Below are 17,866 nucleotides of genomic sequence, written 5' to 3' on the forward strand. Positions count from 1 at the left end.
TGTGTGTGTGTGTGTGTGTGTGTGTGTGTGTGTGTGTGTGTGTGTGTTGCCCTCGCCCCCAGCATGCTGTAGAAAAGGCTGGTAGGTGCCGGGCATGGCGGGGAGGGAGCAGAGCACAGTGTGCTCTCCCCTGCTTAACACTGGGTCTGTGAGCCTCCTGCCTCCAGACGCAGACTCCACCCTCCCCCACCTGAGTTCTCGCCTGCCAGTTAATTCTCCTAATTGCCTTCTCTGCCCAGCACAGCTCTAATTGTGTAGAAATGACCCCGCATGGTTGGTCCCCTACCAGAAATCTAGCTTGCCTTGAAGATGCTTCCATCTCGGCATCCGGGCCTTCAGGGTTAAATACCCACAGGTGGGCTGATGCGCTCTCTTTACAGAGGGTCTGGGGCGAAGTGAAATCAAATGGCCTCTGTCTGCTTCAAGGAGGCAAGAGCTCTCAGTCCTGGGAGAATGATAATAACAGCGCAGGGCGCAGATGCTTCATATTTCAGCAACAACGTCACCTCATTTGACTGTCTCAACAGCTCCGGAACTTGGGAAGGACAGGAATCGTTATCCTCACTGTACCCATGGGGGAAATGGCTCACAAAAGGGTTAAGTCAGGAAACTGCCACCTTCCTGAATACAGTGTAAAATCAGGTGCCAGCAGGTCCCCTGCTGGAAGGGCAGCCTCCACGGGTCTCCCTGCCAGGGGCTCTCAGCCTGTTGAGCGGGTAGAAACCTGAGCTGCTGCCCGCACCCGGCTTCAGCCTCTATCCTCGCCTTACTTTTCACAGCCGAGGGCTGTGGTTCTCACACTTGAGCCTGAGTCAGGACCCCTGGGGGCTTGTGAAAGTGCAGATCGGTGAGCCTCACCACCTGCCCAAAGTTTCTGCTTCGGGAGGACTGGGGCGGGGCTCAAGAATTTGTACTTCTGACAAGTTCCCTAGTGAAGCCAAAGCTTCTGGTCTGGGGAATCCCACTCTGAGAACCACTGAATGGCCAGTGAAAGACGAAACCTTTAAAGGAGAACCTCACTCATGACTCCAGAATAAGAAAAGGGAGAAAGAGAATAGTTGGAATTTGGCCGAAAAGCTGGCAGGGGCCAGTCCGGTAACTGAAAGGGGCAACAGAGCTGATGTGATTTGAGGGGGCAGTTTGAGAACATGCTAGCTGCAGAGGCATGCCCTATCTAAAGGCATTCAGAGTCACATTTTATGAGCTCTGCAGGAGAAGCCGAATATGTCTGTGGCTGTGTGGGGCCCACAAGCCACCGGGCTTGTCCCCTAGATGGATGGTTTGGTTTACAGTGTTCTGATGGCTCACCAGGGTGCACAGGCCCCCCTGATTTTCAGTCTGCCGTTGTTGGTTCTGTGGTCAGTGTCCCCCTGGAGCTCACAGCTAGACGTGCACGATCACAGGACTCGAAGAGGGTGAGGCAGCTCTCTCCCGTCCACCTGAGGCCACCACCTGAGCTCTCCGCTCTGAGGACAGGACCACCCCAACTCCCGACCTCCTCCCCGCTCACTGGCTCCCCCTGTGTCCCAGACTTCCTTGCAGGGATCCCCGTGACCAATGAGCGGCTGGATCTCATGAGGCTCCGCTATAGCGACAGCACAGGCAGGGTCAGCTTCCCCAGCCTGGTCTGCGTCCTGATGCGGCTTGAAGCCATGACAGGTGTCATCCCGGGGCCATCCTGGAGACCTTCACAAAGGACACAGGAGGGGACCAGGAATGCGCTCCAGCCCCAGGCCTGGGCTCGTCCCAAGGGACAGAGCCAACGTTAGCCTGTGTGATGGTGTAGTTGCCTGGAGTCCCCAACCTCCCTTCTGCACCCTTTTCTCCCCAGGACATTCCCCCACCCCAGATCGCTCATTTCCTCATCACCCTACTAGCACCTCTCTCAGGAACCAGGTTAAATCGCTGCGGCCCCTCTCCAGATTGTGTTTATGGTTTAAACCTACTCTTTAGTCATGCAACGAAGGGTTTGATCCGTGCTGAAGGATTGCACACACAGCGAGTAGGTGGGAGCAGTAGGTCCCCCCCACCAAGGCCTCAGAAATCCAGCTATGTAGGCTAGAGGTTTTGACACTTTTTAGCAGCACACCCCTTTGTTTTAAATGACATTTCACGTGAAACCCCAAGCCACAATATAGCTCTAAATGGAGCTGTTGTGGTTGAGGTCGAAGTGGGAACTGTCCTACGCTCACATCCTTGCACCGCCCCTGCCATGTGGCACTAACCCCACAGCTCTGAGGCAGGCAATTAACAAGGTGGAGAGAGCAGAATGCTGGGAGGGTAAAGGAGAAGCCAGAGGCGCAGTCTTGCTCCAGAGAATTCACAGCTGGACGAGGGAGGTGCCCCGAGATACCTGCTAAAACAAGCCCCGCATCCCCACAGCCGAGTGTGGAGAGTACAAAGTGTAAGGAAGCTGCAGGGGGCAGGGCAGTCAGGGGGCTGTTCTGAGGGCTGAACCTGAGCCACGGGTGTCGAGTTTGGCTGGAAAGAGAAATGGAGGGGAGGCCGAGCACACTCCAGTGCTTCCACAGAATCACCACGCTGGCTTTCATCGCACGTGGGCCCAGGCCTGTCCTGATTCTTCTCCTCCTCTTTACCCCAGAAGCGTTCCAGAACTTCTCCAAGGACGGAAAAGGACTCTCCCTGACAGAAATGGAGGTGAGGTACCTTCCCGTCACAGAGACAGGGCACAACCCCAGGCCACCTCCCCTCACCTGATTCCAGGGGGCATTTCTCTCCCTGAGGTTATTGAACAGTCTGTCAGAGGCCAGCCAAGCTGCCGGCCCCCCGCCTCCAATTACTGCCTTTATATATTGCTGGCTGCCAAGCCTGCTTTAGGATCCTGGCAGACAGATTTTATTTTTTCCAATCGCTTAATAAAGCAGAGGATTGTGTGGGACTCATAAATCCAGGAGGGAACTAAGGAACACCTGTGGAGCTCACTGTTGTTTTTAATTTATTTATTTTATTTATTTATTTTTGGCTGCGTTGGGTCTTCGTTGCGGTGCGTCGGCTTCTCATTGCGGTGGCTTCTCTTGCTGCAGAGCACGGGCTGTAGGCGTGCGGGCTCAGTAGTTGTGGCTTGCGGGTTCTAGAGCGCAGGCTCAGTAGTTGTGGCGCACAGGCTTAGTTGCTCCGCAGCATGTGGGATCTTCCTGGATCAGGGCTCGAACCCGTGTCCCCTGCATTGGCAGGTGGATTCCTAACCACTGTGCCACCAGGGAAGCCCCATGAGCTCACTGTACATTAAACTTACTCCCAGTGAGTTTTTGAAAGAGCCTCCTGACCCAGCCAGCTGGTTGACCTCAGCTGTCCCTCTCAGTGCCCGGCTATTCAGAGAGCAGCGGAAGATATGCTGTAATAGAGGGCCGAGACCTCCTGCTTGGGTTGGAATTAGCTGGAAAAGGTTGATGAGACTAGACTGAGATCTTTCAAGGGAAGAGGGTACCATTTGCCCTGCTCTGTGTTAAGCTAACTAGTTTAAAGTTGTGTTGTAACAAGGATGCTTATTTCTCACTGGATGAACCTGGTGATGTACAACTGAAGCCAGGAGGAGAGCAGACCCCAGAGCCCAGATAAGATGACATAGCTTTAGAATCATTTCCTCCCAGGGGCACAATGCATCTTCCCCTCCAGGAACTGCACACGAGACTCTCTCCCTGGGGGCAGCCTCCCCAGGGATTACAGAGCCCTTCTCTATGTGAGCCAAAGCTCAGCTGCTTGGCCCATGAGTTTCAAGGCCAATGCTGCAGATTTCATCCAAGTCATGTAGAACAGGGGGCATCCATGAAAGAGTGTGGCCTGGAGTTTATGAGGGAGGGATTTAGAATTCTTTTTAAAATTTCTTTTTATTGAGATATAATTGATATTTAACACTGTGTTCATTTTAGGCATACAACATAAGGCTTTGATGTATGTATGTATTGTGAAACGATTACCGTGATAAGTTTGGTTATCACCTCACATAGTTACAATTTTTTTTCTTGTGATGAGAACTTTTACAATCTACTCTCTTAGCATCTTTCAAATCGACAACACAGTATATTCACCATGCTGTATGTTAACCACCCCAAAACCTCTGTATCTTATAACTGAAGGTTTGCACCTTTGGACCACCTTCACCCATTTTGACCAACCCCCTTACCTCCCACCAGTGGCAACCACTTTGTTCTCTGTATCTATGAATTCAGTTGTGGTTTTTTATTAGATTCCACATGTAAGTGAAATCGTACAGTATTTGTCTCTCTCTGACTTATTTCACTTAGCATAATACCCTCAGGGTTCATCCATGTTGTCACTAATGGCAGGATTTTCTTCTTTTTTATGGCTGAATAATATTCTGTTGTATGTATATATGTATACCACATTTTCTTTATCCATTCGTCTATTGATGGACATGTATCAATAGGTTGTTTCTATGTCTTGGTTACTGTAAAGAATGCGGCAATGAACAGGAAGGTGTCTGTATCTTTCCGAGTTAGTGTTTTTATTTTCTTTGGATAAATACCCAGAAGTAGAATTGTTGGATCATATGATAGTTCTATTATTAATTTTTTTTCAATTAAGTGACCATTTATTGAATAACACCTATATGAGAGGCACTGTGCTGGGCTCCAGGGATACAGAGATAAATGAAATCCGCGTGGTTTCTGCCCTCAGTTCCTCTCTGTCTAGTGGGAGAGATAGTTCTGTAATAGGAAACTACACTCTAATATACAAGATGCAATGAAAGAGGCTTGGGTGCTCTATGGACACTAAGGGGTGTTCGGATGAGTTCAGCTTTGGATATGGTGATGTGCTTGTGGGACACCCATATGGAGATCTCCCATAGACAGCTGAACATACAGGTCTTTAGGGACATCAAACTCGGTCATTGTCCTGGAGGGTCTTGCTATGGAGTGAAAGAGACAGAAATGCAAATACTGAATATAATAGATCAATTGCAATACTCTGTAGTGAAAGCTAACACAGAAGTTCGCACAGAGATGATGGTACAACTAAGTTGGCCTGGAAGTTGTGATGTCTCTCTAGGAGACAGCCTAGGAACTGAGTCTTGAATGATTAGGAGTTGCTGTCCGGTGTTGTGGGCTCTTGATGAGGTCGTCATTCACATGGAGTACTTTGGATGGACTGAGCGAGACTTCAAGGCAGAGGGACATCACCAGCTGGGCAGTCAGAGGACAGTGTGCAGGCAGCTGGTCATGGGAGGCCCTCCTCTGAGGGCAAGACCCACAGCTCACAGTCTTCCTTGACACAAGTAAAAGTTGGCATGCTGTGCCCATTCCAGTGGTGGGTGTGTCCGATGGTACTAGGAGCTGGTTCAGTGTCCTCTGGAGAGCAGATACCCAGAGCCTATTACAGATTTTTTAAGGAAACTCCATACAGTTTGCCATAATGGCTGCACCAATTTACTTTCCCACCAACAGTGCACAAAGGTTCCCTTTCTCCACCTCCTCACCAACACTTGTCTTTTTGATGATACTCATTCTACCGGGTGTGAGGTGATACTTCATTGTGGTTTTGATTTGCATTTCCCTGATGATTAGTGATGTTGAGCATCTTTTCATGTGCCTGTTGGCCATCTGTATGTCTTCTTTGGGAAAATGTCTATTCAGATCCTCTGCCCATTTTTAAATCAGATTTGGATTTTTTTCTATTGAGTCATATGAGTTCTTTATATATTTTGGATATTAACCCCTTATCAGATATCTTTATTTCCTTCAGTGTTTCATTCTTTTCCCAACCTTGCCCTTTGCCCTTACTGTCTGCCCAGCCCTGGGTTAGTTACCTCATTCTTGATCCTTCATGTCTTGGCCCCATTGGGTTTCCATGTTATTTATTCGTGTAAACCACTTCCCCCGTCATAACATTCAAAACACTGTTTTGTTGCTGTGGCTCACTCCTTCCTTTTTTTTGTAGAGCCTTATTGAAATATAATTCACACAGCATACAGTTTACCCATTTAACGTATACAGCTCAGTGGTTTTCAGCATAGTCACAGAGCTTGGCGACCATCACTACAATGTAAGTTTAGAACATTTTTCGTCACCACAAAAAGAAACTCCATGCTCATTAGCAGTTAAGTCCTATTTTTGCCTCATCCCTTTAGTCCTAGGTGACCACTAATCTACTTTTGAATCTATAGATTTGCCTATTCTGGACATTTTATGTCATTGGAATCATGCAATATGTGGTCTTTTGTGACTGACTTCTTTCACTTAACATAATATTTTCAAGGTTCATCCAGGTGGTAGCATGTATTAGTACTTCATTCCTTTTTAGTGCCCAATAATATTTTCATCTTGTAGGTATACCATATTTTATTCATCCATTCATCGGTTGACGGGCACTTAGGTAGATTCTACTTTTTGACTGTTGTAGATAATCCTGCTATGAATGTTTGTGTACAAGTTTTTGCATGGATGTATGTTTTCATTTCATTTGTATACTTAGAAATGGAATTGCTGGATCATGTGGTGACTTGATGTATAACATTTTGAGCAACTGCCAGACTGTTTTCCAAAGCAGCTACACCACTTTACATTCCTACCAGCAGTAAATGAGAGTTCCAATTTGTCCACATTATCGGCAACACTTTTTTAATTAAAGTATACTTGATTTACAATACTGTGTTAGTTTCAGGTGTACAGCATAGTGATTCAGTATTTTTGCAGATTATATTCCATTATAGGTTATTACAAGATAATGGGTATAATTCCTTGTACTATACAGTGTATCCTTGTTGCTTATCTATTTTGTATATAGTAGTTTTTACCTGTTAATCCCATACCCCTAATTTGTCCCTCCCCACTTCCTGCTTCCCTTTGATAACCACAAGTTTGTAACCACAGACTCTATGTCTGTGAGTCTGTTTCTGTGTTGCATATACATACATTTATATTATTTTTTAGATTTCACATATAAGCAATATATAGTGTTTGTCTTTCTCTGTCTGACTTATTTCAGTAAGCATAATATTCTCTAGGTCCATCCACATGGCTTCAAATGGCAGAATTCCCTTCTTTTTTATGGCTGAGTAATATTCCATTATATCTATACCACACCTTCTTAAGCCAGTCGTCTGTTGATGGGTACTTAGATTGCTTCCATGTCTCAGCTATTGTAAATAGTGCTGCTATGAACATTGTACTGCATGAATATTTTTGAGTTAGAGTTTTCATTTTTTCCAGATATATACCCAGGAGTGGAATTTCTAGAGCATATGATAGTTCTATCTTCAGTTTTTTGAGGAACCTCCATACTGTTCTCCATAGTGGCTGTACAATTTACATTCCCACAAACAGTGTATAAGGGTTCCCTTTTCTCCACATCCTCTCCAACATTTGTTATTTGTAGACTTTTCCATGATAGCCATTATGACAGGTGTGAGGTGATACCTCATTGTGGTTTTGATTTGCATTTCTCTAATAATTAGCAATGTTGAGTGTCTTTTCATGTGCCTATTTGTCATCTGTATGTCTTGTTTAGAAAAATATCTATTGAAGTCTTCTGCCTGTTTTTTATATTGAGTTGTATGAGCTGTTTGTATATTTTGGATATTAACCGCTTGTCATTTGCATCATTTGCAAATATTTTTTCCATTCCATAGGTTATCTTTTCATTTTCTTTACTGTGCAAAAGCATTTATTTTTGCTTTTATTTCTTTTACCTTAGGAGACTGATCCAAGAAAATATTCCCTATGATTTATGTCAAAGAGTATTCTGGCTGTGTTCTCTTCTCAGAGTTTTATGTGAGCGAATGTTCTAATCTCATTGTTTTACATGTGGCTGTCCAGTTTTCCCAGTGCTAGTTGTTGAAGAGCCTGTCTTTTCTCCATTGTATATTCTTGCCTCCTTTGTCATAGGTTAATTGACCATAGGTATGTGGTTTATTTCTGGGCTCTCTCTTCCGTTCCATTGATCTATGTGTCTGTTTTTGTGCCAATAACATGCTGTTTTGACTATTGTAGCTTTGTAGTACTATCTAAAGTCTGGAAGGGTTATACCTCCAGCTTTATTCTTTTTTCTCAGGATTGCTTTAGCAATTTGGGGTCTTTTGTGGTTCCATATAAATTTTAGGATTATTCTACTTCTGTAAAAAATGTTCTGGGTAGTTTGATAGGGATTGCATTAAATCTGTAGATTGCTTTGGGTAGTGTGGTCATTTAAATAATATTAATTCTTCTAATACAAGAGCATGGGATATCTTTCCATTTCTTTAAATCATCTTCAATTTCCTTCATCTCGCCAACACTTTTCATTGTCTTTTTTATTATAGCCATCCTAGAGGGTATGACGTTATATCTCATTGTGGTTTTGATTTGCAGTTCCCTGATAGCTCATGATGTTGAGTACCTTTTTGTTGTTTATTGGCCATTTGTATATCTTCTTTGGAGAAATATCTGTTCAAATCCTTTGTCTGTTTTTAAAACTGGGTTATTTATCATTTTGTTGCTGAGTTGTAAGAGTTCTTTATATATATATTCTAGTTACCAGTCCCTTATCATCTATGTGATTTGCAAAAATTTTCTCCCATTCTGCAGGTTGTCTTTTAAGTTTCTTGATGATATCATTTTCAGAGTTTTTAATTTTGCTGAAGTCCAACTTATCTATTTTTTCTTTTGTCACTTACACTTTTGGTATTGTATCTAAGAAATCATTGTCTAACCCAAGATCATGAGTATTTACTCCTATGTTTTTCTCTAAGAGTTTTACAGTTTAGCTCTTACGTTTAGGTCTTTGATCCATTCTGAGGTAATTTTTGTATATGGTGTGATGTAGGGGGTCCAACTTCATTCTTTTTCTGTATATCCAGTTGTCCCAGCACCATTTATTAAAGAGACTATTATTTGCCCCATTTTATTGTTTTGGCACCCTTTCCAAAAACCAGTTTATCATAATGTAAGGATTTATTCCTGAACTTTAAATTCTATCGCATTATCTTAATGTCTATCCTTTTGACAGTACCACACTCTGTTGATTACTATAGTTTTGTAGTATGTTTTGAAATCAGGAAGTATGAGTCTTCCAACTTGGTTTTCTTTCTCAAGATTGTTTTGGTGACTGAGTTCCTTGCATTTACATATGAATTTTAGGGTCAGCTTGACAAACTCTGCAGAAAATAAAGGCAGCTGGGATTTTTATGGCAATCACATAAATCTGTAGATCAATTTGGGGAGTATTGCCATCTTCACAACATAACATTTTCTGATCCATGAACATGAGATGTCTCTCCACTATTTTTAGATCTCATTTAGTTTCTTTCAACAGCATTTTGTGGTTTTCAGTGTAGAAGTCCTGCACTTCGTTTGTTAAATTTACTCCTAAGCATTTTATTCAATTTGATTCTATTATACATAATTTCACTCTTAGCTTATTCATTGCTAATGTATAGAAGTAAAATTGATTTTTGTATATTCTGCCACCTTTCTGAACTTATTTCTTAGTCCTAATAGTTTTTTAGGGGATTCCTTAGGTTTTATATATATAAAATCATGTCATCTGCAAATGGAGATAGTTTTATTTTCTCCAGTCCAATCTGGATGACTTTTATTTACTTTTCTTGTCTAACTGTCCTGGCTAGAACTTCTAGTACAATGCTGAGTAGAGGTGGAGAAAGCAGACATTCTTGTGTTCCTGATCCTGGGAGAGAACTCCCAAGTCTTTCACCAATAAGTGTGATGTTAGCTGTGGGTTTTGTTTTTTGTTTGTTTGTTTTGGCCGCACCACACAGCGTGTGGGATCTTAGTTCCCTGACCAGGGATGGAACCTGCACCTCCTGCAGTCGAAGTGCAGAGTCTTAACCACTGGACCGCCAGGGAAGTCCCATTCTGGGGTTTTTGTAGATACCATTTGTCAAGTTGAGGAAGTTCCCCTGTATTTGTAGTTTGCTAAATCAGCACACTTTTAATTACTGTCTTGATGTCTGTATTCCCTGCTACGCTGTAAGCCTAGGTATGTCTTATTTGTTGCTATCTCCTTAGCATGTGGAGAAACCACTCAGTAACGATTTCCAAAATGACTGAAAGAAATTGTCCTTTCAGGTTTGTGTCTTCCTTTGTTTTGTTCTCATCCCAACTTTTGTAAATGGGATGTAGACATTGTAAATATTGTCAATATTGTCTTAAACCCACATCTTCCTGCTATTTCAGCTATTTCTATTTTCTTGCCCATTGGGATTACTGGAGAGCAGATAGTTAACGTTATCTTGTTATAATCTCCAATACATCATGACCTATATTCTTTTATAAAGGCTATTGTCTAACCCATTGATCCTCTCACTCTTTTGAAATCTGCTTTCCTAAGTCTCAGGAACATTTCAACTCTGGCCAACATTCCCTTACTCTGCTATTACAAAGTCAGAGTTACTTTCTTCCAGGATTCCCATCACTCCCAGGTTCACTGTTGGCCAACACTCAATCCAGAGGCGGATTCCCTCACCTTGCTCATTTGGTCCTCCGTGCCAGGAAGCAGTCACGGGAACTAGTGAAGGCCTTTGTCAGATGAGCTATGTGAGCTTCTCCCCAGAGACTTGGGGTTGTGAAGCCCCTCTCCAGTCTACCCATTCTGGGCTGCTTCCTACAAACTGTGTACAGGAAGCTTTTACCTGCCCTTGGACTCACCAGGAAAGCTGGGGTGTCCTCCCATTGTGAGAACATTTCTGTTCCTCTCTCTCATCTTCATCCCATCTGCTCTCCTCTGACTTAGTAAACTACGATGTTAAAACCAACCAGACAACTCCTCTTCCTCCCCTCTCATCATATGTGTTTCTTTTGAACAAAGCACACACTTCGGTTGTCACACTGGGGGCCATGTTTATGTTAAAATTATTTAAAAGTATTGAATTCTTACTTTAAAGAATGCTAATACTCTGTGCTTTGGTGTATGGTCCTTGGACATTTGAGGCTATGTTGATCTTAACTGATTTCAGAGTCTAGAGGTTTCGTACACTGCAAGTCACACCCTGCTGAGAGTTTGTCTAGCTGATGTCATCTACATTCACGGTGATCTACTGTCAATATGGCAGTAAAGTGCCTTATTCTAACAAAGTTAGCATTTAGAACAGTTCCCACTACGCATAAATAAAGTGTCTGGAGGAAGGGGCCACCTCCTCCTACTCTGCATGAGGGTGAAATACGGGCAGCGGTGGCCCTGATCCTGCTGATTTACCAACAGCAGTTTTCAGAAGAGTGGGTCTGCTTCTATCCTAATAAATCCGTCTCTCCAGCCTTCAGACCAAAGAAATTCTTTCTGAGAGCTGAGAGTCTGGATTTGCCTCTGGTGTTAGGAAAACTCCCCACCTCCTTTGGCAAACATACACCTGGTGATTACCAGGCACCTTTCACCCCTAGGGTGTGCAGCTTTCCAGAGCTAGCTTTTAAAGAGAAATGTATCCAACTAGGACAATAACATGAAAACTCCAAGGACATGAACGAAGATGGAGAAAGACTTGGAATCCAGGAAACGGGAGGTCCAGCACTATATCCTTCACTCACTACGGAAGTCCAAAGGCCAGAGCTGCAGAGCTGAACGAGAGAGCCGGAAGCCCAGCAGGGAGCAGGAAGAGCGACCTATGGGAAAAACGGAACCAGTAGTTTTATCTAATCGCTTAATCATGAGAAAAATAGTGTTCCGAAGGATTTTGAATTTCTGCTGGAGGGTTGGAAGAGTTATTAGGATAATGACATAGACCAAGCAGATTTTTTTTTAATTAATTTATTTATTTTTGGCTGTGTTGGGTCTTCGTTTCTGTGCGAGGGCTTTCTCCAGTTGCGGCGAGTGGGGGCACTCTTCATCGTGGTGCGCAGGCCTCTCACTATTGCGGCCTCTCTTGTTGCGGAGCACAGGCTCCAGACTGGCAGGCTCAGTAGGCTGTGGCTCACGGAGCCCAGTTGCTCCGCGGCATGTGGGATCTTCCCAGACCAGGGCTCGAACCCGTGTCCCCTGCATTGGCAGGCAGATTCTCAACCACTGCGCCACCAGGGAAGCCCCAAGCAGATTTTTAAAATGAGGTAATTGCTAACTCCTGGAAGAACAAAGACTTCTTAGAAGAAAGGAAATATGAACCTAGAGTTTTTCTTCACTCAGCAGAATAAAATAAAAATTGAGTATTGATTTAACAAAAAAATGTGACATAATAGAGAATGGAGGGAGAGAAGATACAGGCATGAAAGTGGGGTTAGAAGCAACCCAGCCCCATCTTCCATCATGAGGAGTCAGTAGCCATTTAAAATTGGTAAATCAAGGGGTAACCATATAAACTATTATTGAGAAGTAAAGTTCAGAAGAAAGAGTTTGGAGAGAGGAATTTTGGGTAGGAATGGGGCAGGGGACTGCTGTTTTTTCTTCATGCTTTGTATGAATGTCTTGAATTTTTTAATTATGTACCTTGGGCTGGACCGTTATGAAAAATAAATAAGCAAACTAGCAAATAATCTGAGAGACAAGAGTTTAAGACTCAAGAGAAGAGGAGGGAGACAGAGAAGAACAGTTGAGGTGGCTTCTTTACCAGGTAGGCAGGAAAGATGTTTGATTATAGTTGTAGAAAAAAATGTCTATGCAGAGATATCACTTGAATCCAAGAGACAAGCCCTCGAGAAAAGCCACTATTCCCCAGGGGTCCACAGCCAGCAGACCAGAGCTCAGCTAGACCAGAGGACACAGTTGTAGTTATTCTAGCTGCCCCTCTTCTCAGCCCTTCCATCCTGTCCAGGGGGTCAGAGGAACTGACTTCGCCTCCACTTTGCTGCAGGCACTCAGGTGCTAAATGGACTATGGTTTGTGCTCAGACAGGGCAGAGTAGGTGGGTAGGGTGCCTCTGGGGAATTTTGAAGAATAAAGTAGGGACATTGCCATCCATTGGAGCCATGGGTGTGATGGAGCTGGTCCAGCCTTGCCAGTAGGTGGTACAGGTGCTCCCTCTGTTGTCTGGTGGACCTGAACAGCATCTGTGGGAATGGGGCCTGGCCTCTGTAGTCACTCGAAGGAAAAGCTTCTTTACTCACCCCGGACCTTTTGCATTTGAGCATCTGTGTCTCTCTCTAAGACAAATTCCCGGTGATCACTCAGGAATCTGGCCCTTGTTCCATTGGGCTGTGCTGCCCCCAGAGGTGTGATACAGCAAAGCCTGCGCTGCTGGCAGCACAGTCAAAGCCGCCTTCGAGGATCCTGGGCCAGGTCCTCAGCTGGGTGAAGCTCTGGTTAGCGCACGATCATGGAACAGGTCATCTGAATACTTCAGAACCCCAGCCTGGAATCCCAGGAGAACGAAGCAGAAGAGGATCCCTCGTGGGAGAGCAGGGGAGAAGCTACATCTCGGTTCCCCTCCCATCAACCCAATCATTTCTCAGTCTGCCCACCCACAGGGTGCTGTGCGTGACATCGGAACGGTCCGTTGGGTGTTTGCAGAATGAGTCATACTCTCCGATATCTGAATCCTGTTTCACAGCCAGGTGGCAAAATAAGGGTCTTCAACTCCGTGACAAATCGGATCTTAGTTCCGGATGAAAAATACCTTTGGGGGAGGGGAAATCCAGCCAGCAAGGTGGACGCCTCCCTCACTCCTATGATCCATAAAATGGTCATCAGATAGCTCTAAAAGGTCGTGCCCCACCAGAGTATAGAAGAGCTTCCAGAGAGTGGCCAGGCCAGACCCCACTTAGGAGAACTGACATTTGAGAACTCATTCCTAGAAGCATCTCTCCAGTGAGGGAATCCTCGCAGATGCGTGTGTCAAGAGAATAGGGCAAGAAACTGCCAGGGTGTGACCTTTCTGAGAAGAAACCATCAGAAGGTTGATGGCCTGGGCAGGGGTGCACCATCACGCAAACGCCCACACTCAGGCGCTAAGTGAGCGTTTGGAGGTGGATGCGTCCCGGTACGAGGAACAAACACACAGCCAACTAACCTGCCTCTCACAGGAACTGCTGCGGCGTGTTTGCAATCATTTCAGTAGCAGAGCAGGGCCAGACACACAGCATAGCTTGGGCCTCCTGGCCCTGTGCTTGGCTGACCAGGATAGATGGCCATGGTTATCAGCATGGACTTCAGAGGTAGACAGAGCTAATGCCTGAAGACCCCAAGTCCTGGGCTATCAGACTGCCCTCTTAGGTAAGCTTTTCTGCATGCGAAATGCTGGTCCCGACTGGTCAACACAGACTCTGCTTTAAAACAATGGACAGCTCAAAAAAATGAATGGGCTGCTTTGGCAGGACTCAGAGATGACCTTCACCTGTACCTCCAGGTAGAAAGTCCAACACACCTGCACGCTTTGCTGCTCCAGCCACATGCCTTGAAACCCAAGTCCCCTGACTCAGTGACTGTGCCCTCTGCAGCAGCTGGGCCTAAGCAGCCCCCAAGTGGAGGAACGCAAAGGACAGGCCTGCTTCCCCGGAGTGGGAGGTAACCCTGGTGAGAGTGGACACGTGTGTACACAAACACACACACCGGGGAAACCCAGGCCCAGAGAGCAGCTCTACGTGCAAACCCAGTGGTTTGGGGTGACGTCAGTCTTGCTTCTCCCTAGAACAGAAATAGGTTCCTTGGTTCTTGCCACCTCCAGGCCCAATGGGGACAGAGGCAGGATTACAGTGGAACAGTGCAGCACATGGCATGCCTGTGCTTTCCCTCTTCCCTCCCCCATCCTCTGTGCTCCATCAAGGGCCCTGACCCACTAGGACAGAATCCAGGAGGACCTCAGATATAGCCAACTCAGTTCAACGAGGGGTTTTCCAACCTCAAAAAATGTTCCACTCACCTATGTTTTAAATTAAGAATGGAGATAATATAACTTATCCAAATCTAATCATTTAAAACTTTCAGTTTCATATAATAGCCAGTTAGGAGGAGGGGCTGGGAATAGGGACAGGGCAGGGAGTGTGGAATAGAAGAAAAGGTTAAGCGGAAGGGAGGAACGGAGAGTATATCAGGCAGCATCAGGCGAGAAAGCAGGAACCACTCAAGGTATATCAAAAAGGACGTATTTAACACAGGGAGTGAGTTGCTCACAAAATTGTTGGGTTTGCTGGAGGAGCGCAGGCCAGACACAATCACCACCAGCTCCCAGGTTCACCACTAGCTTTCAGAGAACAAAGAAGCTGCTGCTGCCGCCGCCACCCTCACCAGATACGACAGGGAGCGGCCAGAAATGGTCACAGCTGCCTGCAGTCCTAAGCAGGTGACTTGCAGGACAAAACCTCACATCCGCTGAAGCCCACATGTCTGCCCACCCTGCCAGAGGCAGAATAACAAGGCTCTGCCTCTCTGCTGCCTTTCAGGTCATAAGTGCATCTCACCGGTGGGACTTAAAATATATCTGGGACTCTTCTAGAGGCTTCCAGCCTCTGCCAAATGGAAGAGGGTATAGAAAGGGGGTATAAAGAGTGTCAGGTGCCAACAGACAATAGTCAGCACAGGGGAAAGAGAAAAATGGGGGGAGAGGGAATGACAAGCAGATGGAGATGGAGAGCTGGCGGGGAGGATGATTCAGACAGACAGGGGCAAACAAATGAGGCGTGGCAGGGAGCAATACAGACGAATAAGGCAGGAGAGACTGAGGACAAGACAGAAATCAGGAGATTATGTAACAACCTAAATGGGAAAAGAATTTGAAAAAGAATAGGTACAGATATGGGCTTCCCTGGTGGCGCAGTGGTTAAGAATCCGCCTGCCAACACAGGGAACAGGGGTTCGATCCCTGGTCCGGGAAGATCCCACATGCCGCAGAGCAACAACTACTGAGCCTGCGAGCCACAACTACTGAGCCCGCGTGCCACAACTACTGAAGCCCGCGTGCCTGGACCCCATGCTTGGCAACAAGAGAAGCCACTGCAATGAGAAGCCCGCGCACCGCAACAAAGAGTAGCCCCCGCTTGCCACAGTTAGAGAAGGCCCATGGGCAGCAACAAAGACCCAATGCAGCCCAAAATAAATAAATAAATTTATTTTAAAAAAAAGAATTGATACATGCATATGTATAACTGAATCACTTTGCTGCACACCTGAAACTAACACAACATGTTAATCAACTATACTCCAACCTAAAATAAAAAGTTAAAAAAGAAAAAAACAGAAGGAGGAAGACTGGGGTCTATGGACGTCGATCGGGGTGGTGGCCATAGACCCAATCATCTGAAATCTGTTGCCAGTGGAAATGCTGACTTGCCCGACACCAGTCAGAGTGGTAGCTCTCAAACTTCATTGTGCATAAAAATTAGGAATAGCTTTTCTAAAAAACTTCAGAAATTCTGATCCGGAAAGTCTGGGGCTAGACCTGGGAATCTGCTTTTTTCTTTTAAAGCTCTCAAGTGGTGGCTGTGGCCCTCAGGTGACTTTTCAGGACTCGCTGCTTTTGCAGCTCCGCTGAATGGTGGAAACGCTCTGGGCTGCAGCAACCAGGAAGGCTATTAAATGCTCGATGAATTCAAGCTTAAGGTCTGCTCTGGTCAGAGCCCTCCCGCCACCCCTCCCCCACCCCCCAGCCCCACGCCTGCTGCCCTGGATGGCTGCGATCCCTCCCCACCACCTCCCAGCTCACTGCTCCCCTTCTTCCAGCTCCCAGAGAGCTGATGTCCTAGTTGATTTTTACCTCTAAACAAGCTAATTAAGCAGTAATCCTGGAAGAATCCATCACTCTGACAACGTTGTTGATTAACCATCCCCCAGCCAAGCCAAAAGTGCTTAATATCCCAACGGAGTGGTCAGTAATGCGTAGAGCTGCGGCACTGGGCTGCAGCAGAGCGGGTGATGCCTGAGTATCAGCAGTTAGATGCAGAAAGGGCAGGCGGGCCAACTCTGCAGCCAGGTGGAGGACAGTGGCGAGGAAGGTGGATGGGCTTGAGGCTGCACAGGCTGCGGCGTCCCTAGCCAGATTCTAGACCATTCTTTCTGAGACCACCGATGCCCCCAGAGGGTTTCTAAGGTTATGAACAACTCTGGACCATGGGAGAAGGACCGTGTGAAAGGGGCTCCACACCGAGACATAATTCTCCAACTTCATAGCTGTGGCAACTGTTTAACTGCCGAGTAAGAATAGACACAGGCAAAAACAATAGAATGACTGCATTCGGGGATCAATTTCAAGTCCAGACTGATACATCTTTCTTTTTTTCCGCACTTAGACTCTTGTTTTAAACACCCCTCTGTTCCCTTAAAAGATTTACTTTCTTCAGTGCTCAGAAAACAGTCTCTTGGACCGAGCAGGACGTGGCAAAACACTGCCCCCTGATGGTCACAGTTGATGCAGCTTCAAAGCATCCGCCTTCCAAAGGTTCCTTCCCACTCAAGTACCCAGTGTGGGCTCAGCAAGGAGCCTCCGGCCAGCCTGGCTGGAGCTTGCCATCTGAGCTGCCATCTCTGCAGCATTGCCCCATCCTCTGTCTGACTTTGAATTCTCATCTCATGTCTTCCCTTTTTTGGCATAAAGAATGGATGACATTGGTAAATACTCTTTTGTGTTTTGTTTTGTTATATTAGAAGATAACGATTTATTGTTTGAACAAGGGAGTGATATGATGAAAGTAGAGTTTATGGTAGATTAATCTAGTAAAATGTGTGGGAAAGATAAGAAGCAAGAGAGTTGATTCAAGGAAGCTAGAGAGGAGAACGTGGCAGTTAATATATAAGGGCTTGATTTAGGAGAGAAGACATAAAAATTAAGCATGTAGTCATGAATCGAATAGACCCGTATCCACGGTGCGCTGTTTCCGTCACTAAATCAGGTTTCACTTATTTGACTCTATTAGCTATGTCAGTACTTACCAGAAGACTCTATGTTATCATTTAGAAACTGCATCTCTCTCTCTCCCCACCCCCCCACCCCCCAACTTCCAGGTAGAATTTGATCTTACTCATGTAAAGCTCGCTCAAA

The 17,866-nt window shown here is 45.6% G+C and overlaps 1 protein-coding gene across 1 annotated transcript in view; it reads left to right on the forward strand.

The window, feature by feature from the left end:
- Window positions 1–17,866, forward strand: part of CAPN13 (calpain 13) — a 104,181-nt gene that overhangs the window by 54,734 nt on the left and 31,581 nt on the right. The window contains 2 exon segments of the mRNA XM_027113917.1: window positions 1,531–1,659; window positions 2,603–2,658. Of these exon segments, the coding sequence (XP_026969718.1) occupies window positions 1,531–1,659; window positions 2,603–2,658 (185 nt within the window).

Source organism: Aethalodelphis obliquidens, unplaced genomic scaffold (genome assembly GCF_003676395.1).
Source record: "Aethalodelphis obliquidens isolate GAN/ISIS:26980383/991018 unplaced genomic scaffold, ASM367639v1 scaffold12, whole genome shotgun sequence".
Taxonomy (NCBI): domain Eukaryota; kingdom Metazoa; phylum Chordata; class Mammalia; order Artiodactyla; family Delphinidae; genus Aethalodelphis; species Aethalodelphis obliquidens.